The sequence below is a fragment of the Elgaria multicarinata genome, chromosome 10 (assembly GCF_023053635.1).
Source record: "Elgaria multicarinata webbii isolate HBS135686 ecotype San Diego chromosome 10, rElgMul1.1.pri, whole genome shotgun sequence".
Lineage (NCBI taxonomy): Eukaryota > Metazoa > Chordata > Lepidosauria > Squamata > Anguidae > Elgaria > Elgaria multicarinata.
Genome location: NC_086180.1, coordinates 63,312,143 through 63,338,773, shown reverse-complemented (window position 1 = coordinate 63,338,773; position 26,631 = coordinate 63,312,143). Strand labels below are relative to the sequence as shown.

At 42.4% G+C, this 26,631-nt stretch overlaps 1 protein-coding gene across 1 annotated transcript in view; it reads right to left on the bottom strand.

Moving 5' to 3' along the window:
* Positions 1-1,802: 1,802 nt before the first annotated feature.
* Positions 1,803-26,631, bottom strand: part of MTNR1A (melatonin receptor 1A) — a 102,369-nt gene continuing 77,540 nt past the window's right edge. The window contains exon 2 of the mRNA XM_063135138.1: positions 1,803-2,671. Coding sequence (XP_062991208.1) covers positions 1,803-2,671 — 869 coding nt within the window. The remainder of the gene's footprint in view (positions 2,672-26,631) is intronic.

The following is a 26,631-nucleotide window of genomic DNA, read 5'->3' as shown; positions in this document are numbered from 1 at the left end:
TTTAAGTGGGAGTTTCAAAAATGCATGAATGTGTTTTATTTGCCTTATGAGCTACATTAAATTGTACAGCAATATTATGCTTCAAGAAATACAAGATTTTTTGTTGATGGTATGACTAGTGCTTAGAGAAGTTTATAGAATATGATGAATATTTAGCACTTTTGAAGGCATTGTATCTAAAGTGTTGGAAACCAAATATCTTTAGATTATGATATATATAAATCATTGGCTAAATCTTTTTAGCTACACTGTACAATTTTAACTTACAATGGCAAAGTTCAAATTATTCTCCGCTCTCCAAAATAGAGATGATTTGAACTAATATGGGATACCGTTGACCATGCTTTAATAATATAATGAATAGTAAAAAAATAAATTAATTAAAATCTGGGAAATGTAATCTTTTCAAATTAATGTAGTAGTATATTTTTAAACATTACTTCTAAAAGAAGGGGATGGAATCTAAATAGCTTTAGCCAAAGAACAGCTCTTTATCATTTTGCATACACCTATCTTTCATATGGCTTCTTTCTCTATCAGTTTAAAATGGGCACAGACATTTGTTGGTAGAAGTGAATCTGTGAGATTTAGCTAGAAATTGCTGGTCCTTGCCTTTCGCCAATAGAGAGTTTTGTCTTCATCCAAATCCATGTATGTTATTCTAGTCTGTCTGCTTTCCACTAGGCATATAGCAATAGGATTTAGTGTGAATATCTCGGATCTCAATATTCAGTTTAACGGGCGGCAGCAGTTGGGTTCCCTAGAGCTGCATATGACCTCTTATGACTGCAAAGATTATCCTTGATACAATTCTACTCTTGAAGAGGGATTTGGTCATCCACTTGCCTCACCATTCCTTCTCAGTGGGGCATGACAGGGCTTTCATCTTTAGTGACTTCAGTGTGCATCATCCAATTTCCTCATACGTGCACACAACTGAACGACTATGGAGGCTTTTGGTCTTAACACTCCTGGATAACTGTAATGTGTAGGAATTTCCCTATCATGTGAAACACCTTTTTTTTTAATAACTTGTTATTCTGTGGTTTACTGATGCATATCTTCTCTTATAATTTTCAAGTAGCCCTTTGGTTTTACTTGTTTACATTTGTTTGTTGTATTACAAATTCCTTATATTTATGAGAATCTCTTATACATCATCCCTTTTTCACTTTAGCCACTGAGGAAGTAGAATTTGCTATCATAATCTTGCTTTGCGTTATATTACAGGTCTGGAAGATTGCAATGGTGCATAGATAGATAGATGGACAAACCCATGATTCTATTAGTTCCAATCATCTCTAGGGCTTATCTCTGTTAAACAAAAGATTTACAACAATTTGTTCTGTAGTTCTATAGTAACCTAAAGCTGTGATCCTGTACCTGCTTACCCAGAAGTAAGGCCTATTGAACTCAATGGGATTTACTTCTTAGAAGACATGTATAGGATTGAACTGTAGATTTGTAACTGTGTCAGTAAATCACTGGAAATTATCCAACCAAAGAAAATGTTTTAGTCTCATTTATTTCAATGGAAGAGATTTAACTACTGGCATCAATGAGTATTAGCTATTTAAAATTGATTGGATCATGCCAACTGTATGCAATATAATAAGTTGCATAATACGAGGATCTTTATGTAAAAACGGTTACTTTTGCTCAAAGATAATATACATATAACCTCATCTGAGTGCATTTGTACATTTGAGGATCAGTGTTGCATTGCAGAACTTGAACCATGGGGCTAACCAATTTAGCATTTAAGTGTTAACTGTAAATAGTCAATCACAAGATTTCTCTTTTCATACTGAGTCAACCTTCACTAAATTGTTGTTTGTGATCAATGGTGAGGGTTTGCTTTTCATCCTGTCTACTGCATCATTAGAGCTGTCCTGGAAGAAAAATTTTGCTGTACAAATGGTCACAATAATTCGTTTGTATTCTCGTCTGAAATTCTGGTTCAGAAGTCCATAAATGATAGCATTAAGGCAGCTGTTGAAGTATGCCATGTAGTAACTAGAAACAAACAACCACTCTGGAATCCTGGGAATTATTGTTTCTGGGTTGACGGCCACCGCAAGGCCTATAAAATTCAAAGGAGCCCAGCAGACTGCAAAGAGTACAAAGACCACAAACATGGTCACAAAGTTCCTTAAGTCATGTGGCTTCAGTTTGGGTTTGTTGTCAGGTTTAACTCTCCTCCGCACTTGAATAACTAGGATCCATATTCTCAAGTAGCAAAATGTAACTATGGCTATTGGGAGCAAGAAATGGAAAAACACAACTGCTATTGTATATGCAGAGCTCACAGACTGGGAGAAGGTACATGAGTAGATCCTGGCGTCATACTGAAGGGATCCAACAAACAGATTGGGCACAATGGCAACAAATGTCAAGACCCAGATAAGAATGACGTAGCACAAAGAATTCTTGTCACTGTACAACTTGTCATACTTGAGGCTGTGGCAGATATAGCAGTACCGATTAATCGCGATTCCAGTAATGTTGAATATGGATCCAATAACGCTTAGGCCCATAAGAAACCCACTGATTTGACAATGGACATATCCCAGGTTCCATCCGTTGTGAAAGACAGATGTCAGGACCAGAGGGTAAGGGTAGATGGCCACTACCAGATCAGCAATAGCTAGGCTGACAACGAAGACGTTTCCTGAAAAATAAACAGATATGCATTGATAAATTAACTATACTTGTGTGTTGTTGTTTTTATCAAAACCACATTCCTATTGGATTGCAACTATATGCATCTATTAAACAGTTTTTGGGTTTGTTGCATCTGGTCTAGTCTAGTTCCTGTGTTTGTATCCTTGCTATGTGGTCTGTTGTTGCTGATGAATAACCTTTTTAGGCTGAATGGCTCTCTGTAAGCATATATAGGCCTACCACCCATGACCTGTGAGAGGGAATTGCCATTGTTCAGGATGAGCTGTAGATCACTGATGCTACATTTGAGTGGTTTTCACTGGGAACTGCAGGGGGCATCAATTCTATTTTTTTCCTGCACAGTCTTTGTAGCAGATTATTCTGGGGTACCAGTCTGGCCCTCTTTATCTTTTTTTTTTTTTTACTTCCTTCAGTGAGTATTGTAACCTGGGAAAACAGCATCCCCCAACATCAGGGGTTCATGCAGTTACTCATCTTCTAATATGACATATGCCATCAATTGCCAGCAATACCCTACTGCATTATGTATAGGCCAAACAGGCCAGCATCTATGCAAAAAGAACAAGAAATTGCAAAATATGATCATCCAACCCATAGCGTTGTTAACATTTAAATAATAATTGTGATAGCAAAGACATTATTGTTGCAAGTGAGGCTTATCTATATCAAGCCTCAAAATTGGTATGAACTGGGTGTGCTAGATGCAATTAGACATGTTGGCAGCTCATCTGAAAATGTTCTAGGTAGCGATGACAGAGTACAAGCACTTAAATAAGTTGCTTAGATAAGCCGAGACCTGGTTCCAATCCATCCAGGTTTTAGAAGGAAGTCACCGTGCCAAAATCTAGCTCTAGTGGCACATACTTATGCATAAGGAGTTGCACGAGAACGTGGAGGGGAATGCATATTCAGATGTGTATCCAATCTAAAGAAATACAATGTGGATAGACATTGGCAATTGAAAGACCACCGGCATGCACATTCCTCTCTCCACCTTCTGGCTCAGCTAGTCACGCTTAACTCTGCATCATGCATGACTAGAGCTTCGTCAGGGCACCAGTCCTTAAACTTAGCCTCTGAAAATGGCACACAGCAGCTGAAAAAAGATAGAAACATTGTATAAACTCCAGCTACTCTTGGGAACTTGATTCTTTTTCCAGTTGATATCATCTCTCTCAGATGTGATATGTCTATTTTAGAATCCAGGTTCTATATATAAACCTGGCTTGTATTTTTTTTAAAAAAATATCCATGTGCATATTAAATTTTAATTATGTGACAGGGGCCTGTGGGATTTAGTTCTGATTAACAAATTAAATTTGGGACTGCAGGAGGCCGTGCAAGAGGTTGTGAATGGCTTCAAACTCAGAGTGTGCATTTTGGCATAGAGCACGTGTGCTGCAGCATCCCTTCCCATCTAAAAATAGGCCTTACACTTTACATTATTTAGCAATTTTCACAAGACTCTATTTTAGTAGCTCAGCCAAGGGAGTTGAACTCTGTGGTAGCAGCTGTCACGTTACTGGATTGACTTAGCCAAGTGACTGCATGCTACAAGTAGGCCTTGCTAGGCAAGGAGGAAGTGGCCAGGCACTTCTGAAAATAAACCATCAGAGTAGCCAAGACCAGACCAGACCAGACCCAATGCCAGAAAGGAGACCAGAAGAGCTGCCTTTGAGATATCAAAAAATCAGGATCCATTCGTGTGCCCTGCCTATGTGTTATTGGGACCCAGCTGAAAGGTTTATATAAGAATGTCAAAGAGGCTGTTATTACATATTAGCCATGTAGTTATGTACTAAGTTCAAGACGTTACAGCTGATGAATGCAGTTAAGTTAGTGGCAGCCACATGGATATATTATAGGTAACCATTAAAAGAACACTGGAGTTAAAAAATAAAATTGAGAGTGTGGTGATACCTTTCAGAGCTAATTTAACTTCCCTGCATGCCTTAAGAGAACCAAATACCTCCCAGCCTTGCCCTTCAGGGAAAGATAGCTCAACACCAATGCTGAAACTTTTATTATAACTAGAGCTGTGCACAAATGGCCTCTTGAAATTCTCCACCTGATTCGTTAGCAGAGATTGCCCGGAGGGGGGGGGGGATTTCACTGAATTTCTCTAGCAGGAAATAATTTTTCCAACAGTTTCTCACAAGATAGATCTCACCATTGGCAGGGGTTGTAACACAGCTTTGCTCTTTCTTATGGGGTGGAGTGGGGTGGGGGTTGTGCTGCCACTGCAAGTCGCAACAGCAGCAACTGTGTTGGCAACTGTTTTAGATCTATTTTAGACAGGGTGACCAAACGTCCGGTTTCGGCCGGACAAGACAGGAAATCCCGCCCCCAAATGGGGTCCGGCGGGAGATTTCAAAATCCCCCCAAATGCCTGGGAAAATCGGGGCCCTGGCCCAGCCCTGCGTCCCCCAGGGACGCTCTCCCCTTCTGCTCTATGGTGGTGCAAGCGCACCTGCACAGAGCAGAAGGGCGGCGGCGCTTGGGGGAAGGAGCTGGAAAGCCCGTTTGCCGAGAATGGGGTTCCCAGCCCCCGCCCCCAGGGACGCTCTCCCCTTCTGCTCTACGGTGGCGCAAGCGCACCTGCACAGAGCAGAAGGGCTGCGGCGCTGGAGGAAAGGAGCTGGGAAGCCCGTCCCTTCCCTCTACACCCGGTAACCCTTTGTTCTCCTTCAAACCCCATCTGAGATTAAGGCAGCAAGGGCTTCCAGGTTAAAGAGGGCGTGTTGGTAGTGGATTCCAAGGAGTGGGGCTCTCACACTCTCTCTCTCACACACGCGCTCGCACACACACACACAGGCTCTCTCTCTCTCTCCCTCGCTCTCTTTCAACGAGGTGCAGCAGGGACGTTCAGAGCGCCCGAACGGTTAAAGTCATCCTGCAGGAGAGTAACGCGCGCGCACACACACAGGCTCTCTCTCTCTCTCTCTCACACACACACACATTCACCATACGTTGGGGGTGTGCAGCCAACAGCCACGCTCCACTACAGCTGGCCTCTGCATGTATGTGTGTTTGTGTGAAAGCGGGAGGCGCGCGCGCATGCACTCCTGGGAGAAAAGGCCGGTCAGGGGCTGGACGCGAGGAGGTAAACAAACAATAAGCGCTCTCCGCCGCGCGCGCAGCTCGCCTGCCTGTGTCCTGGGCTCGCCCCCCCCCCCCCGCGCTATATCGTCCACCTGTTCAAAATCTTGGAAAGGGTGAATTTCCAGCTCCTTCCCTCCAGCCCCGCCGCCCAGGGACGCTCTCCCTTTCTGCTCCATGGTGAAGAGATTCCCACCCCCCACCTCCAAAAAACAAATATTAGCTTCAGAAGAGGTATTTTCTTCAGGACTACATAAGGGAAGAACGGGCTAAATAACCCCACCACACCAGCTCTGATACTGATAATTACCAGTCTCCTCCCTCCATCTGGTGTTATTTCCATTTTAAAAAATTTCACTTTAAATGCAAAGCCACATTTAGTCACCTCTGGTATGGCTCCTAAAAAAAATGCAAGGTGAGATTGTTTCTGGAAGCACTTAGGGCTCTTTTGTTCTGTTTGATTTCTATATAGCTCCTTCAAAACAAAGATTACCAGGGTGTTTACAGTAAAACATACATTATATTAGTTATTATTACTAATATTATTATTGACCATCTTTCAGGGCAGAAGCCCAATTAAAACAACAACATAAAACAACAAATTAGTTGGCTGAGTAAAAGCAGTAATAAAACTAGATAATAAAACACCTCAGAGAGTAAAATCTCAGAAAAATAAGATCTTTACCTGGTGCTGGAAAAATATTAATGTAGGTGTCAGGCAATTGTTTTGGGGAGGGTGTGGATTTTTTCCCATGATGGGTGAGTGTGTAGGGATGTGTGGATTTTAATTTTTATTACCTTTGATGAGCATATGTGAGCTGTGTATTGCTGTTGTTATTTTACCTTGAGTGTGTGTGCGAATGAATTTTTATTTTTGACTTAAGGCTCATCTACACCAAGCAGGATATTCCACTATGAAAGCGGTATATAACATGCAGGATGTACACTACTGCTTTATAGTGGTATTGAAGTGCACGGACAACTGTTGGGGCCCATTGACATGTACCATATACTGCTTTTATAACCACTTTTATAATGTAATATCCTGCTTGGTGTAGATGTGTCATGGGCCCCAACAGTTGTCAGTGCACTTCAGTACCACTATAAAGCAGTAGTGTGGCTCCTGCCTTTTATACACCACCCATACCACTTTCATAGTGTTATATCCTGCTTGGTATAGATGAGCCCTATGTCTTTGAGATTATGGTTATTTTACAGTATGGCTTTCTTTTCATAGAATCATAGAATCATAGAATAGCAGAGTTGGAACGGGCCTACAAGGCCATCGAGTCCAACCCCCTGCTCAATGCAGGAATCCACCCTAAAGCATCCCTGACAGATGGTTGTCCAGCTGCCTCTTGAATGCCTCTAGTGTGGGAGAGCCCACAACCTCCCCAGGTAGCTGATTCCATTGTCGCACTGCTCTAACAGTCAGGAAGTTTTTCCTGATGTCCAGCTGGAATCTGGCTTCCTTTAACTTGAGCCCATTATTCCGTGTCCTGCACTCTGGGAGGATCGAGAAGAGATCCTGGCCCTCCTCTGTGTGACAACCTTTTATGTATTTGAAGAGTGCTATCATGTCTCCCCTCCATCTCCTCTTCTCCAGGCTAAACATGCCCAGTTCTTTCAGTCTCTCCTCATAGGGCTTTGTTTCTAGACCTCTGATCATCCTGGTTGCCCTCTTCTGAACACGCTCCAGCTTGTCTGCGTCCTTCTTGAATTGTGGAGCCCAGAACTGGACGCAATACTCTAGATGAGGCCTAACCAGGGCCATATAGAGAGGAACCAGTACCTCACGTGATTTGGAAGCTATACTTCTATTAATGCAGCCCAAAATAGCATTGGCCTTTCTTGCAGCCATATCGCACTGTTGGCTCATATTCAGCTTGTGATCTACAACAATTCCAAGATCTTTCTCGTTTGTAGTATTGCTGAGCCAAGTGTCCCCCATCTTGTAACTGTGCATTTGGTTTCTATTCCCTAAATGTAGAACTTGGCATTTATCCCTATTAAATTTCATCCTGTTGTTTTCAGCCCAGTTTTATTGTACTAGATTTTTCTGCTTCATTTGTTAATATGAATTTTCTGCTTCATTTGTTAATAATGCTCCTTCTCTTGCTGGTGATGATTACTGGTTGTAGTTGTTTATTATGTTATAAAAATAAAGAAATGGTTTTATATAAGTGTTAATTCTTTTTTTAGTGTTTAGCATATTATTATAGTAGTTGTGTGCCTTTGGCACTCATTGGTTGCTATCATTTACTTTTTGTGAACCACGCAGAGAGCTTCGGTTTTGGGCAGTATAAAAATGTAATAAATAAATAAACGTGACCGAGGCCACGCCCCCTTGGGGGCTGGACATGTTGAGTTGGCTCCGCCTTGGGGTGGGCATGTTGGGGTGGCCACACCTCCTGAGGGCGGCCATTTTGTCCTCCTTTTTGGTTTCCAAAATATGGTCACCCTATTTTAGAACTTCCGCAATATCCCTTACCATCAGTCCAGGGGATTGTGGGGGGAAGACAGAGGCCTTAGCTAGACCTAAGGTTTATCCCAGGGTTGTCCCTGCCTGCTCCCGGGATCCCCTGTGTGTCATTTACATGAACAGGGATGACCCCGGGACGATCCCGGGATATACCTTAGGTCTAGCTAAGGCCAGGGACGGCAGACATCATATAAAATTAATTGAAGTGTGGGGAGATAAGGAGGCCACAGGCTGCCAGAGAGGTGATTGTACAATGAAAGGCAAACAGTCATGCTCATTCCTCAGCCATCTCATGAGTTAGGTAAACACAAGAACCCTGAACCCAACCCATGAGAATTTCTCCAAAATGTTGTTCTCCTGTCAGTTTCTTTTCAAAATCAGTTTCTTTTCTATCAAATTGAATGAGAAGAATCAGGAAAAAATGTGGGAGAAATTTTTGGTACAGCATTATTTGTAACCCCTTCCTGGCTCAATCAATCCACTTATGATCTCCAGCAATCCTCCAAGAAAGAGTGCTTGCTTGGCCATTTGGCCAACTTTGCGAACAGGATTTCTTCCCTTTTCTCCTTCCCCTCTCGTCTCGGTCTGTCTCTCCCACCCTATTTATATCTCATTCTCTGTGGCTTGGGCTTACTGATTGTACAAGCCATCTTAGTCCCACTTCCATCTGTGTCCCCGTAATTGTCTTCAGGTGGAGCAACAAGCCAAGCAGAGTTTCCATCCAGGCCCAACTTCTCACAGAGAGCAAAAACTGTCCATTAAGAGGAATACGTACATATCTCATTATGAGGCCCAGTCTTCTCATGACAGAGGTGTACAAAAATTATACTTGGTGTGGAGAATGTGGCTAGGGAGACATTTTACTCCCTCTCTCATAATACTAGAACCCGGGGTCATCCCATGAAGCTGATTGGTAGGAGATTCCAGATAGATAAAAGGAAGTACTTCTGCACACAGTATATAGTCAAACTATGGAACTCGCTACCATAATTGCCATGGCTTTAAAAGTGGATTAGACAAATTCCTGGAGGAGAAGGCTATCAATCGCTACTAGTCCTGATGGTTATGTGCTATCTCCAGTATCAGAGGCAGTAATCCTATGTACACCAGTTGCTGGGGAACATTTGCAGGAGGGTGCTGTTGCACTCATGTTTTGCTTGTGGGTTTCCTGTGTGCAGCTGGTTGGCCACTGTATGAACAGAATCCTGGACTAGATGGACCTTTGGTCTGATCCAGCATGTTTCTTCTTATGTTTACTTTGCTGTTTAAAATTTGTATTTCTAATTTGTATTTCTGCACTGCTGCTGCTTTTATCCTGGTTGTGCTTTTATATAGGGTGACCATATGAAAAGGAGGACAGGGCTCCTGTATCTCTAATAGTTGCATAGAAAAGGGAATTTCAGCAGGTGCCATTTGTATATATGGAGAACCTGGTGAAATGCCCTCTTCATCACAGCAGTTAAAGGTACAGGAGCTATACTAGAGTGACCAGATTTAAAAGCGGGCAGGGCACCTGCAGTTTTAACTGTTGTGATGAAGAGATAATTTCACCAGGTTCCCCATATATACAAATGACACCTGCTGAAATTCCCTTTTCAATGCAACTGTTAAAGATACAGGAGCCCTGTCCTCCTTTTCATATGGTCACCCTATTTTATATTGTATTTTATATCATGTTTTTATACTGTTTGTTTTATGCTTTGAATGATTTTAATTTTTGTGAACTGCTCAGGGAGCTTCAGCTATTGGGTGGTATGAAAATGCAATAAGTAAATAAATGTTCTGATTATGGCTCCAATTCAACAGAGGTTTTTGTCCATTATTCATCTGGCAAGGATCCCTGATGCTACTTATCTGACAAGGATCCTCATTGCTGACAGTCTTGTTTTAACTGGTCACAAGTAAGTCAGAGTCAGGCATTACACAACCAGCATTCAGGGTTACCAAAATCAATAGTTTATATGGTAGGCTGAGCACTCCTTGTCATGGAGTGGAGTAAATATTGGGAAGTTGTATCCAATGTTAGTCTAACTTAAGTCCCATTCATTTCAATGCATCTACTCCAAGTAGGACTAAGACTTGATTCAGCCCTTTATCAACAAGAGTGGTGCCGCAGGTTTCTTTATTTTTCTACAAAGATCCCATAAATTGTGATAATTTGGAAAACTGCCACTTCTTTTCCTTTTTTTTTTTTTTAAAATGGCATAACATTTGAATGAAGTCCAGATCATCAAATTTGGAAGAAACTATGAGTCAAAATGCATTTTGAATTCTCCAGTGCCTTCTGAATCTTCAGATGCCAGCAACTGCTGGCAATGTATTATTACTCATTCCAATATCTGCAGTAATCATTAACAAACAACAAAATTTAATTGCTATCTGACAGATATTTAAAATACTGTGTGCTGTGTAAACCTTAATCTGATATGATAGTCAAATGGTTTATTGTCTCCCTTAATTTATCTCAGCTTTTCATTTTTGAAGTATGTAGGGAATTCCACAACTGTGTAGAGTTTCATTTTCATCACCAATATGCAGAAATCCAGAATTAAGACAATACAGGGTTAGATCCAGACTGAGGCCTTAGCTAGACCTAAGGATTATCCCAGGCAAATGGAGGGGTTGTCCCTGCCTGCTCCCGGGATCCCCTGTGAGTTATTTGGATGCACAGGGATGATCCTGGGACAATCCCAGGAAATAGGCCTGGTCTAGCCATGGCCTTAGTCATGGTTAGAGTAGGCTTACTGAAATCAATGAGAAAAGTTGATCATGAGTAACTTCAGTCCCATTGGTTTCAATGGGTTTAGTCTGTGACCATTGGGTTTGCTCTCATTCAGGTGCAAACTACAAGTGATGCAAATCTTTGTGTTATTTTTGTTTTTAAATGCACACCAACCACAACAGCTGTGCTTGAAAGCCAAAAGAGAAGTGGGGTGAGTGGGGCTAATTAGATTTTTACCTCTGCCATTCATACACACAAAATCACATCACCCTTCCCTCCCAGAGGTGTTTTCCCACTCATAGGGAAAAGATGCAGGAACAAAATATTGAATATAGGTTCAGTGATAGACTTTTTTTTCCTTACGTGACATGGCATGTACAGGAAATACGCAGAATGGGTTCAGATTACACCCACTGATGCTCCCCTAGCCTACACATGCACTCAGTAGTGCTTATGAGCTCATTTTGCGCACTACTCAATCTATGCCCAATCTGGGACCTGGGGGCTATCTAAACACTCAGAAAGCACAGTGTCAATTTTTTGGGACTTTACACCCAAGCTGTGGAGAAAAAAAAGGTGGGGACTTACCCCAACTTTTTTCTCTGGAGTTGCAGCAGCTTTCCTGGGAAGATGGCAACCCCCGATTGGTCACCATCTGCCCGGGCAGAAGACAGGGCACATGACCAGTGCCAGAAACCCCATGCTTTCACTGTGATGTCAAGATTACCCGCCACTGCTCCGCAGCAGTGAAAGCACAGGGGTTTGGATCATCACAGTGTCTATTTGCTGATGTAAAGACAGCTGCCTGGCAAAAAACAGAGTCACTAATGGCAAGATAGGTCCATGTGAATGCAGTTTGTATATACATGGGATTGGTTCACAAACTCTGTTGAATGCAAGCAGGCTCAGTGGGCACAATCCCAGAGCCCTCCTCTCCATGTATTCCCTATTGATACCATGTAGCATGAACAACCTGATGTAAACTGCCGTTTTGGATTCTTTTTATATGTGAACGACACATTTGCACAGGACCAGAAGAATCCCATGTGAAATTACCCATTGCTAAGCCAACAGTGCCACCTTTGTTATTGGTTAGCACCCTTGGCTAGGGCTGGGGAGTCCCAAGTTCAAATCCCCACTCATTGATGAAGCTTACTTTGAGTACTTGGGCTAGTCAGCATGGCACAGCCTGAAATGAAAATTGATGCTAGCCCTCTGTGTAAGTATGAAGAAGCACTGCCAGCTTGTGTTCAGGGTTGTTTGGATCTCACCCATAGAATCCAGGAATTAAGGTAGAACACAGTACTTCCAGGTGTTTACAGATTGTGAGAACCAAGTCAGAATGCAGTATTCACTCTGAAATTAGGCTAAAAGGCTTGGGTAAATAATATATAGGATCTTGAAAACGTACCTTGGAGAAATTATTGCTCAAACAGAAGAAAGAAAAAGAAAAACTCCATGGTTGCCTTACTTTGTTGATGCTTACATATATACAACAACCTTAAAAAGTCTCAATACATTGCTGTTTTCTGATGCAATCTTTCTATTGCTCAAGCAAAGAATATTTGTTCACAATCATCTGTTGCTACCCTCATCTCTCCTTCCTCTCTCTCTTCCTCACTGTCAATTTTAGTTTGTAAACACCCAAGAGGCAAGGACCATGTTTGTTTACAGACTGAATAAGCAGCCTTCCCCAGTCTAGTGCCCTGTAAATGCAACTCCCATCAACCCCAGCCAGCATGGACAATAGTCTGGAGGGCACCAGCTTGCAGAGGGATGGAATAAAGCATCATGCACATTGATGGTACTGTATAAATCAATAGAAATATTCAAATCATTGTATCATCATTCCTATTAGAGACAATGCAAAAGAAGAAGCAGAAGGCACCATTATCTGCATATAACAGAACAGGAAATTCCTGAACAACTATTGACATTTCTTACTGAAAGAGATTTTGTGATATTGCATCCTCCTCTGAGTAATCATCAGAACTACCAAGACAAAAATGGTACCAAAAGTAAGCAGCAGCAGCAGCAACTGCTGCTGCTTCTGCTTCTGCTTCTGCTTCTGCTTCTGCTTCTCCTTCTCCTTCTCCTCCTCCTCCTCCTCCTCCTCCTCGTTACCTCTACTACTGGTCCTGATAAAAGGTTCCCATTAGGCATGAGAGCAGCTCTTGACTTCCTAGACTGACATTTGTACTCAGATCTATAACTTGAGAGAAAAAGATGCTGTGTTACTTGGCAACCATAGAATTTGCTCTCCAACTACCAACCTTTTCACACAGAGACACACAGTGTAGCTTGCAAAAGAGTGATGAGGCAATAAGAAGTTACAGTTTGGCAGGCAAGAGGTGAAGGCTAGAGAGGCAAAGGCGCTGGCCACAATGGCTCTGGGAGGACTTGTAAAAGTGGAAGAGGGCAGTCAATCACCTGAACCAAATCTAGTGTGTGTCTTGGGTCTGCCAGCCAAACTTAACCATTGCTGAAATGTTAATGTCAGGACTATGTTTCTCAATTCACTGTCACTTTTCTTAGCAACCACACATGTAATCTAACTCAAAACAATCAATCTAGAAAATTTCTAGGAAAAAGCAGTACTGCTGCTCCATCCAGGAGGCAGAAGCAATAGCTATGACAAATAATGGCATGTCAAAAACTTAGCAATAGCTATATGCTGTATAAAGTCATCCTCGTTTTTAAGATGAGTAATATCAGAGCTATTATCTATTCTGGAGACCAATGTGATGTAGCTTAAGTGGATACTTCTAAGCATCTCCACTTACTGGCAAGTAGGGTGCCTATATTAGTATATTTTTGTTACGAATTTTTGAAAATAAGCACCATTCCAAGGAGATAAACTGTATTTTTACCCAGTATTGGATGAGGGAAGTACAAACAGTCATTCTGAGCGTCTCAGAAAGAGTGACTTATAGCATGCTCATGATTGGCCACTCATGGAAATGTGCAGGTCCATTACACGATGGTGTTAACAGCCAGGACATCTCCCCTGGAAATTGTGCATTTGGAAAAACACACAGATAATATGGTAATATCTGGGAAAAGTGGGATCTCTTCACCACTAGCTGGTGCTGTCTCATTAAAACACAATGGGGCCTTTCCGAGAAGAGAACACGTCATGTGGTTATGTGTGAAGAATAGTGGGATTACTGCGATGAAGAAAGCCACAGTAAGGTGCGGGATTTTTCCTGTTTGTAGAGAATTCCATTGTCTCAGAACAGAGGCAACCACTGGTGATAAATGGAAACAGCAAAACAGTTACAAAGCTCTGCTCAAGAGAAGGGGGGAAGAGAGAAAGAGGAGAGAGGGAGAGAAGGATTTTCTATAGCTCTCTTAACATGGCATCCAGTTGCCTACAGAAGGCAACCAAGTCTGAGCTACCCGTGCTTTGAAGCAAGGTCTGCAGGAGTGACCACATACTAGACACTCTCTTCTGCTTTAGTCAAGGCAGAGTGGCAGAAGAGACGCTAAACATGATCATCCAGTATGTCTTTCAAAATAAATACAAGTAGAAAGGGGGAGGGGGCAAAAAAGAGAGAGAGTACATTTAAAGAAAGTGAAGTTCTATATATAGACAGCTAAAGATAGTTTCCTTTTAAATATTCAGCAAGAACTGGCTTGTTCTCCCGCTGAACCTGTGTTTTAAGTTCACCATCCTTCTTTTAGCTACACATCTAGAATCTACAGGCCTGCTTTATTATTTAAGAACATCTAACAAAGCAGAAAAATGACAAGGAAATTCTCCACTCAGGGAACTAAAAATAGTAAGAATGCACCAAGAGAAAAGTATGGATAATTAATTCTGTGTATAAGTTCAGGCAGTGCAGGCAGAGTGACCATGTGCCCTACTTTACAAAGGCCAGTCCTCTATCTGAAGGGCTGTGTAGTCCAAACCTGTCTTCAAGATAAAGGGCCACCAGAAGGGAGAGCAGCAGCCTTGAAGTTGCCCATCTGCACTTGGCAGTTGAACAGCACACTAAGCAGGCCTATAGCCCACCTGTTCATGTTCTTCCCCAATATGGTGAGATAGACTGTTTTTATTACTTAAATCCAGCCATTTTTTCTACATTTGCTTTTATACATATAAATTAGCACATGCCAGTTTCAGAGGTAGTAATCCTGTACACACCAGTTGCTGGGGAACATGGGTGGGAGGGTGCTGTTGCACCATGTCCTGCTTGTGGTTCCCTGGTCGACAGCTGATTGGCCACTGTGTGAACAGAGTGCTGGACTAGATGGACCCCTGGCCTGATCCAGCCAGGATGGCTCTTCTTATGTTCTTAGTTTTATGAAACACTCTCATTGTTCCAGAGGCAACTTTGAAAATGGGATTGCGATCTACATCAGAGAAGAGGCATGCTTCCGAATGTTCACTGCTTCGGCAATTGCCACTCATGGGGCACACGACAGTGGCCATGGCTAGACCAAGCCTATATCCCGGGATCATCCCGGGATCATCCCTGTGCATCCAAATGACACACAGGGGATCCCAGGAGCAGGCAGGAACGACCCCTCCATTTGCCTGGGATAATCCTTAGGTCTAGCTAAAGCCAGTGTTGTGTACCAGAATTACAGGTGCGGAAAAAGAAGGAAAACCCCATGAGGGAGTGAAAAACAAGCCAAAGGCGGGGGTGGAACCACTTTCATTAAACTTTTTAACAAATAATATTTTGCAGAAGATATCCTTGGTTCCGCCCCTGCCTTTGGCTTGTTTTTCACTCCCAGAATTGCAGGGCTGTCTTTCCAGGAGCACATGCGCCCCGGTACTCCAGTTCTGCATGTGTATCAGCAGAAATGGGTGGGGATAGGCAGATGATGTCGATAAGTGTTCTTGCCAGCGGTGGGCAATGCTGCGTCACACCTATCTACAGGGCAGAGGTTTTTTTAAAAAATGACTCATGCAGCATGTGCACAAGCACAGACGTGCAGCTACAGTACATATGGGGTAATACGAATTCCCTCAAATATGTGCTCCTGCACGGAGTATTGTAGTGTTTTTTAAAAAACAAAAACAAAGCCAATCAGCAACGAAACACTCCTACACACCACCGATTCCCATGAGCACGTCCCTCACAGCTGATTAGCTGTTTGTAGAGCCCGGAACTCACAACCAACAGCAATGACCTCACAAAGGGGGGGGGCACACAGCACACGTACTTTGGAATGGAAGCAAGAGAGCCGGAAAAAACACAACAAAAGCAGTCAGGGATATTCCGGTACAACTGAGAGGTGGAACCGAGATCACTGTGAGAGCAGGTGAACGTCATGTGCCCCATTAGTGATGACTGTGATACAATCTTGCAATAAATGGCTGGTGTAGACTCCCCCAGAGGTTCATAAGCCAGAAGACAAGTCAAATTCACCCCAGAACCATTATATCTGCAAAATGTTGTGTAAAATCCTGTTCTAGTTCCTTTAGTTTAGTGTATGATATTGGGGACTAATGGCCCAAGCCTCAAAGCCTCCCATTGAGGTAACTGGTTTATAAGAGTGAGGTCTAGATTCTAAGCACTTAGGAACCATTTTTCTGGTGCCCTCATCAGGTGAAGTGTCGGGAATGGTGGAAGGCTGTTACTCCTGTTCCTTGTGTGTCCTGTAAGCCTGAGGGCAGGGACTGTCTTTTTTGCTAAGTGTAAGCCGCTCTGAGAGCCTTTTTTGGCTGAGGAGCGGAGTAGAAATATGATAAATAAATAAATCTATATAAATAAAAATGAAAAAGACCGTTCGTTACTGTCGTTATATCTCCGAAAGTTCTTCACTGATTGCTTTGAAATTTTGACACAACGTTGCATTCGAATACGCGAGCGTTGTTATGTAACTATGTTCTCTATGGGGTCAAAGGTTTGTCTTAAAATCGAAGAAATAGGTCTCCTCAAAACCAGTCCTGCTGATCATTGTGACATCACCAACCAGTAGGCCAATCCGCTGCCTCTGCCTCCTCTCCTATTTGCATGTACTCTTGCAATTGGCTGTGTGAATATAGATGTCACACCTGTGACAGTTACACGTTCTGAAGAAAGGTAACTGCCAGGAGTTTCCAGTAACCTCCTCACCGTAAAAACATGCTTTTATATCTCCGAAAGTTCTTCACCAATTGCTTTGAAATTTTGACACAGCGTTGCGTTCGAATACGCGAGCGTTGTTATGTAACTATGTTCTCTATGGGGTCAAAGGTTTGTCTTAAAATCGAAGAAATAGGCCTCCTCAAAACCAATCCTGCTGATCATTGTGACATCACCAACCAGTAGGCCAATCCGCTACCTCTGCCTCCTCTCCTATTTGCATGTTCTCTCCTATTTGCTCTTATAGGTCATTGTGACATCGCCAACCAGTAGGCCAATCCACTGCCTCTGCCTTCTCTCCTATTTGCATGTTCTCTCCTATTTGTTCTTATAGGTCATTGTGACATCGCCAACCAGTAGGCCAATCCACTGCCTCTGCCTCCTCTCCCATTTGCATGTTCTCTCACAATTGGCTGAGTGAATATAGATGTCACAGCTGTGACAGTTACACGTTCTGAAGAAAGGTAACTGCCAGGAGTTTCCACTAACCTCCTCACCGTAAAAACATCCTTTTTTAAAAACCAAACAGTAGGCCAATCCACTGCCTCTGCCTCCTCTCCTATTTGCATGTTCTCTCACAATTGGCTGAGTGAATATAGATGTCACACCTGTGACAGTTACACGTTCTGAAGAAAGGTAACTGCCAGGAGTTTCCACTAACCTCCTCACCGTAAAAATATTCTTTTTTAAAAACCAAACAGTAGGCCAATCCACTGCCTCTGCCTCCTCTCCTATTTGTATGTTCTCTCACAAAACTTTGCAGTGGCACGCAGCTTGCAGTAAAAAAATTACTGAGCAACGTCATAGAAGGAACAATCTTGACAGGACCTTTCAAAGGTGAAGATGTCCTCATTCCTTGCATTCCTATGATTCCAACAGATATGCCATTTCAATTTAAGAGATTGCAATTCCCAATTCGATTGGCATTTGCAATCACCATCAACAAAGCTCAGGGCCAATCTTTAGAATTGTGCGGTTTAGATCTAGACACAGATTGCTTCTCACATGGACAATTATATGTTGCGTGTTCTAGAGTCGGCAAACCAGACAATCTCTATAACTACACAGACAATGGAACAACTAAAAATATTGTATATCCACAAGTGTTGTGAAATTAAACATATTAGAAACATCCACTTTGTCTTTTCTTCCTTTTCAATTTAACCAGACTGAGCCACAGCAACGCGTGGCAGGGTACAGCTAGTAAATAAATAAATAATGCCCTTTTCAATAATATAACCAAGGATGCAGAATGCCCTCCCAGGGAGGATCAACAACCATCTGTTCTAATGTCCATTTAGCATTTATTTTCCCAGACCTTTTAAACTACAGTGCAGCTATTCTCTGTACTTCATATAATAATAATAATAATAATAATAATAATAATAATAATAATAATAATAATAATTTTCTTGATTTCTATTGTTATTGATGGTGTTGGTGTGAGTTTTTATTCTGTAAGCCGCCCTGAGAATTTAAATATCTTAAATGAATAAACAAACCCGTAAATAATTTGACAGGCAGTCACATGGTTGATGGTGCCAATTTGTTTTCCCTTTCTACAGAGGGAAGAACCCCAAGCAGTGGGTTCAAATGGCAAGAAAAATGATAGACACTAAGGCTATCAATGGCTACTAGCCCTGATGGTTGTGTGCTATCTCCAATATTCGAGGCAGTAAGCCTGTGTGCACCAGTTGCTGGGGAACACGGGTGGGAGGGTGCTGTTGCACCATGTCCTGCTTGTTCATCCCTGGCTGGTGGCTGGTTGGCCACTGTGTGAACAGAGTGCTGGACTAGATGGACCCTTGGTCTGATCCAGCATCAGGGCACTTCTTGTGTTCTTATTAGGAAGAACATCCTGATGGTACAAACTATTTTGACAGCAGAACAAATGATCTCAGAGGGCTCTTCTCAGAACAACTCTTTGATTAGTTGATTTTGAGCAGAGGCTGGATGGATTCCTGTCACAGTTGACCACATTCTCCCATACATGCCTGCCTGGGTTTTAAGATCCTCAGGGAAGGCTCTTCTCTTGGCACTGCCACTACAAGAGGTACGTTTGGTGGGGACACAAGAGAGGGCCTTCACAGTGACTATTCCCAGGCTCTGGAACTCAGGGAGGCAAGGCTCCCACTCTGTTCTCCTTCTGCCAGCAAACATATACACTTTTTATTCAGGCAGGATTTTGGCATATACGGTTGTCTATCACTGAAGTTTTTTTTATAATTGATTGGTGCTGTTCATTTCTTTTATGGTTGTGTTTTTAGTTTTTTTTTTAATTTAATTGTTATTTATTACGGTCACAGACCAGCAAAATCAACACCAAAACATACAAGGGATAGATAAAAAGTGATATAAAAACGAAATACAGCTTGGTGAGTTGCTTCTCTCAGAAGGATTGCAATGTTATTTTTCTAATTTGCATTGAGTTCATGAGAAACTTAGGCCATAGCTAGACCTAAGGTTTTTCCCTGGATCGTCCAGGGGTCAAACCTGTTCATCTAGGTGACACACAGGGGATCCAGTGCTCAGGCAGGGGTGAACCCTGGATGATCCCAGGATAAACCTTAGGTCTAGCTGTGGCCTTAGAGACCCTTTCAGTAATATGGGAGGACACATCCCTTAAACAGATTAATATCAATTTTGTGGGGCTACATCCAGAAAAGGCTGTTAATAATAGAAAGATGAACTTTTTTCTGCATTCCTCATACATGTTACAGTGCAAAATGACATGTTCAACAGATTCTATTGCTCCAGAACCACAGGGACATATCCGTTCATTAACCGGGATCTTACTAAATCGTCCTTCTAGTAATGCTGATGGCAACACATTAAAGCGAGCAAGGGTAAATGCTCTCCTATACTTGGGAATGAAAGCATACAGATATGAAGCTGCAGTGAGCCCATAGTTATTAAAATTATTGTAGAGCAGTGGAGAGCAAGATTTGTTAGCAGCAGTTCTTAAATGCTGTAGATCTAGATCTATTAGTCTTTGAACAACAAGAGGTTGGGCTTTCTGGAGCCCATAGTTGCCTACAGCTTCCACAGAGGAGCCCAGCCTAAGTAGCTTCTTCTCAATCTCTCTCATCCAACGAGTGACATAGGAATCTGAGAGCAGTAAAGAGAGATAGCTACCAGGAGCTGTGTTTTTAGTTGTGTTTTTAATTTATTTATGTCATGTTTTAATTAAGATTTTGTTTTTAAATTAGCCACCTCAAGTGCCATCCTTTTGGCAGAAAGGTGGGGTAGAAATTCAATAAATTAATAAATAACAGTAGTGGATTTTCTGCTTTGGCAGGGGATTAAACCAGATGACCTTTAAAGTTCCCCACCAAACCTACGATCCTATTTTTTAAAAAATAAATAAATAGGACAATCGGTGCCATCACGTAGGATCTGCCCCTGACTTTGCCATTGCCTTTGCCATGGTTTTCTTGGCCAGTGACCACCTGTAGCATAGTTGGAATATATAAGCAGAGTAGGGTTCTCTATGGGCTCTTCTCTTGCATTGGAATACAACTTTATGCAAAACACAATGATATAGGGCATGTCTACACCTCCTGGCGATCTGGGAGGGAGGGGGGAGGATCTCGCGATATGCTGATATGCTCCCCCTGCATTAACACGCAGTGTTCGACATCCAGGGAGGAAGGAGGATGTCACACCCACCATTTTTTTTAAGAATACAGGAGCTGGAGTGCACCTGAGCTCCAGCAAAAAAGGTAAGTAAAAAAAAAAAGGCCCAACCCCTCAACCCACCCCACCCCCGATGGCCCTGGACTCTTCCCATCCTGGCTCCTTCCCTCACAGGGAAGAAGCCGGGAGAGCTGGCCACACCACCCGTGGTCCTCGGGATCATCCTGGGACCATGGGAAAAGCCATGAATAAAGGGTATGGCAATATCCAGGGGAAATGCAGGGATCTTCCCTCCCTGCTCCTGGGATCCCCAGTGCATCATGTGGACACACAGGGATGATCCCAGTGTAGACATGCCCATAGAATCAGTTGCCGAAGGGTTTTGCCTTGAGAGTCCCACTGCTCTCACTCTTTCCCTCAGACAGGTCACATGACAACAAGTGGAAAATAATTGGATAAGATAAGATTCACTGTGAATGCAAAGAGTTTTCACCTCAGGGAAGTGCATTATTGTGACATTTAGTCACTTTAAATGTTCTGTTGGTAACCCAAGGGCATATAATAATAATGTGGCATCATATCTTATTTGATAAATGCATTTCTTGTTGGCACATGATACGATGGCAACTGCGAGAAGATATATGGACAGCTAGTCTCTAAGGTATTTTTTATATTTCTTCAGTTCAACAAACTCTGTTTGACTCCTCTGCAGTAATTGCCTCAGGGGTGCAAGCATATTTCATATATAAACATTTTTATAACTACAGTGGGACAATGAGATTCTTTCTGAAAGAAGACTTGGGGAAAAGAAAACCTCACTTCCAGAACAAAATCAGAAATGTGTCACGAGTGGCTTCTGGGTTAACAAGACAGTCTCCTCTATGTAAAGGAACTATTATAATTACCATTTTACCTATTCCTAAACTTCCTTAAAACAGTGCACATGTTAGTCTCAACTTGCCACCACACAGAGTCTTAAAAGTTCTGTGATGGGCATAATGAAAATTGCTTGCAAATTGAGTGATTGTAAATGAGACTCAACATCATGTAGTAGTTTAAAGCAGAGAGCTCCGGCTATTGGGCAGTATAGAAATGTAATAAATAAATAAATAAATAAATAAATAAATAAATAAATAAATACATGGTGGCCATAGCATGCGCCAACTCTCAGCTATTCTTATTCAACTCATTAGTGGATGATGAATGATTAGACCTGCGTTATCTGATTGTGGGGAACGTTGCATGAACTTATTCTAGCCATCTATCTCCATTTGGAAGACAAAGTATTTTGTCTAAAACTGGAACTGTCAGCATTGCTCTTTTAGATGCTAGTTCACCTGGGTCTCTGGTAAATATGATTTGTTATTGTTGAAGGTGGATCATCCATGTCCAAGAGCTATCTCTAAGCAAACACAAATATAAAAGAGTTTCCATATAGTCGTTGTGGGCACAGCAGTCACAACAATGTTGTTGTTGTCGTTGTTGCTGCTGCTGTTATACTTTTAGTGGTTTTAAATTTTGTGTCTCTGTTTTAATGTTCATTGTTTTTAACTTTTGTAAACCGCCCAGAGAGCTTCGGCTATGGGGTGGTATATAAATGTAATTAAATAAATAAATAAACAATGCATGATGGCCAGAAAAAGCAACAGACCTTAAAAACAGGGACTGGATCTCTTTGCCTGGCCTTTTGTCATCTTCTGACTATCTTCACTGTTTATTAGGACAAATTAAGTGGCTGGGATCCAGCAATTTCTCCTACCAGTGAGCGTACTCCCTGAGTGGAGATCCGCTCAGGACACTGTGGACACCAGAAGAATAAGGAAGGGATCTTTTCCAGTTTTCCCCTTCCCCTGCAGTCCCAGTGCTACAATCTGCACTGTTTCAGAGGGTATCCCAACCTTTCAGAGTAGTTTTTCAGGGGGTTAGAGAATATTTTCTGCAGGGTGGCTTGTTAACCATGCAGTGTGGCTTAGTTTTCTCGCACAAGCCACCTTGAGATCCTATTTGTTGTTCAGGGTGCTTATCCTGGGCAGGATCTACACTACTGCTTTGTAACATTTTATAACGGTTTTGACAACTGTTCTGGCCCAGGATACATTACATATGCCGTTTTCAAGCTGTTTTCAAGGTGTTGTATCCTGCCCGGTATAGATCTGGCCGTGGCTCAGATAACACGCTAACCCATGGTTCAAGAACAGCCTACACTCAACCACTGAGTATGGGTTAGCATGTAATTTGAACAGACTACGCACTACATCAATTGTGTAGAGTGTACCTGGACCTGTGTGTGTGTGCATGTGTGTTTCACTTTAGAGTAAATGTGTGTGGCCCTGATTTGGACTGAGTCCAGTACACACCATGAAGGGGAGATTGAAACTTCTCCCACACATTTGCTTCCCAAGATTCCTCCTACCTCCATCCCGCTGACAGGGTTTTTAAAAAGGAAAACTTCTCCATTTACTGCAATGGTAAGTTTTGTTCCTTTTTAATCCTTGCATGGGGAGGTGGAATTTTCAGATGGAAATGGATGGAAGGGGAAGGTTTATTTCTCCCCTCCTGGTGCAAGGTAGTCCCAATTTGAATCGGGGCTGTGTGCTTTTACCCTAGAGTAAAAAAAAAGGAGGGAGAATCAGGCTTAGCTACACCCTTTGCAATTAATAAAACACATAGTTTGACCCTTAATTAACACTGGGAAATAATAGAACAGCCTTCAAACACCTGCTACCCAGGTGTACATGAGAAAATTTACAAGAGTAATCTGTTGTTTTTTGGTTCCCATCTTACCAAAATAAATGGTGAATTTTTGTTCCATAGAAACCATCCATATGTGAACCTAGTTCTAGTATCCCCACCTCCTGGCAAGAAACAATTACACGAACCATTATGCAAACCACTCAAAACAATACAACAGGTTTTCTTTTGAAAAGAGGCTCAACAATGCACTACAGAGATTTACTCTCATCTAACATTAAGGCATAGCAGCTGTTAAGGCATAATGAAGTAACAAAATATTCTTTAACTGAATGGGGCAGAGTCTCTCCTATGATCCATTTCCTTTCATGCTGCTTGCTAGAACAAGCAGACTAATTGCAGTTATCTTCCAAATTGCAGGATGGGGTGGGGAACCAAAAAAGATCTTTCTTTCTTTCTTTCTTTCTTTCTTTCTTTCTTTCTTTCTTTCTTTCTTTCTTTCATAACTGCTCCACTGAAAATAAAAGAATATTCCTCCTCCTCCTCCTCCTCCTCCTCCTCCTCCTCCTCCTCCTCCTCCTCCTCCTCCTCCTCCTTCTTCTTCTTCTTCTTCTTCTTCCAAAATTTACTTTCATGCATCAGTAGAAAAAAGGAGCAAGACTTTTCAAACCAGCCCTTAGGTCTCCAACCTGGTGCCTTGTGGATACCTCTCTTTGCCTGCCATGCTTCCTGCCAATCCTGACTTTTATTTTATTTCTTAATTTTTTAATTTTTAAAAAAACGTTTTAAAAAACCCTGGTAGGCTGGCATAGTGCTGTCCAGCCAGCGCCATCTTTATTTTGGCTTATAAGTGTCATTCTGTGTTTTGGACCTCAGATCCCACCTCTACCTTGTATTAGGTTCTTGGGCAAGTTACTTTTTGTTCAGCCTCACCAGTTTGCCTTCGGGTAATGAGTGTCTTGTCACCGGGCATGCCCACCATGGCAGCCATTTTATCAATGGACAAACCACACCTGAGAGCAGCCAGCTAGTGACAGCACCCCCAACAGTATCAAAAAATTCCACTTACCAAAAAATATAGGGGACCCCACCAGCCTACTGAGGAACCGCTGCTCTTCTGCCATAGTGTGTTGAAGATTCTGCAGTATATATTCTATTTGTATATAGTCAATGCACACATAGGGCATTGCCCAGGCATCTGGGAATTCTCTGGGCATGTCTACACCATAGGGTGCAGAGATAGGGAGGTAGGGGGGAGGATAATGGATTTATGGAATTCCATGATCCTCCCCCACCCCCGATGGGCACGGACTGCCCCTGTGCAGCTCCATGCCCATTTTACAGTCCCTGCTACACATGGGAATGGTTGGAGGACACAGGAGTAGCAGCCACATGGCCCGCACTCCCTGGGATGGTCCCAAGACCATGGAAAAATTGGGTTTTCCTCAGTTCCCTATATCCTGGAGGAAGTCCTTGGTCATCCCAGGTTGCTCTTGGAATACCCTGTGCATCATTTGGATGCACAGGGCCAATCCAAGGACTACCCTGGGATAATGGGCTGGTGTAGACATGCCCCTCTGTCTCACTTTGTGAATAGAGTGTCCTAGAATACATCTAACACTTTGCTGTGCCTATCCATTGCAGGGCAAGCTGTCCTTCATGGAATTCTGTCCACCTCAACTGAATATCTCATTGATGAATCCCTGAAAAACTTTGGAGGAAGTCCACCGTTTCCGAAAAGCCACTTAGCTAGATTATCTATACCAATGGTTCTTTCATGGGGTTGTACCTAATACTGTCTTGTCAGCAAAATGGAAACCACAGGTGGAATAGATTCCCCCGCCCCTGCTCCCACATCTCCCTGTGGCTCTCTCTAATCTGGGAAACCTTTTGGATCAGATTTTGGGTGTGCAGGGGAAAGAGAGTAAAGGGAAGTCCCACTTCATGAGTGGAAGCCCACTCACATAATATTGGATGTAGCCCATAATTCTGACAGACAGAAGATGCAACAAAAAGAATCAAGTGATCAGCGCTAGTCAGTTTTATTGTCTGTATCTTACAAGCAATTTTTTCCCCCCTCTGGGGTGGAAATGGGACAATGAACTCATCACAGAGTTGCCAAATAATATGCATGTTTGATGCAAAGCAGAGCCCTTTCTTTTCTGGTGCCTATCCAACAGAATGTTGTTACACCTCATAGGGAGACCCGCCAAATGCTTTTTTTTTTTTTTTACTTATGTTACCCAAGGCAAGTGAATACATGTTTGTTTACTACAGCTTTCTCTGATCATCAATGTTGCTGCTATTTCCTTATTAGCACTTTTAAGAGGATATTTTTCGTTGGTAGTATTAGGCCAGATCTACACCTTGTGTCAGATCATTACGAATGTGGAATAAAAAGCAGGATATAACACTATGAAAGCAGTATATGGAATGTGTCCTGTGCCCCAACAGTTATCAGTGCACTTCAATGCTGCTATAAAGCAGTAGTGTAGATCTAGCCTTAGTTGTTTAAATGATTTGATTGATTCTTCAAAAGTTGCTTTTGGTGTTTCTGGTGAAGGAAAGACAAGTCAAACCTTGTTATTAACAAATAATATCCTGTGCTCAGAAATGGATGTGTACTTTATCAAAACCTGTATACATCAATATCTATGATTCAGATTGTTATAACAACCTATTTCAATACAATACAATCAAGTGATCATGGGTCATTCTCAGGTCACTGTGCTGCTCTGAAACTGTCAGGGTCAACCCATGAAGCTCACTGGTGGGAGATTCAGGACTGATAAAAGGAAGTACTTCTTCACACAGTGCATAGTTAAATTATGGAATTCACTACCACAAGATGCAGTGATGGCCACCAATTTGGATGGCTTTAAATGGGGGTTGGATAAATTCCTGGAGGAGAAGGCTATCAATGGCTACTAGTCTTGATGGCTATGTGCTACTTCCAGTATCAGAGGCAGTAAGCCTGTGTGCCTGGGGAACAGGGGTGGGAGGCTGCTGTTGCACTGTGTCCTGTTTGTGGGTCCCTGGTCGACAGCTAGTTGGCTACTGTTTGAACAGAGTTCTGGACTAGATGGACCATTGGTCTGATCCAGCATGGCTCTTCTTATGTTCTTATGCTCTGCAAAACTATGAATTCTGCCCAGCAGAGGTAAAGAGGATGCTACTGGTCCGTTGTCCCACAATGGCAAAGAGATGCATCAAAAGCAAGAATCTCATCTCTTTCA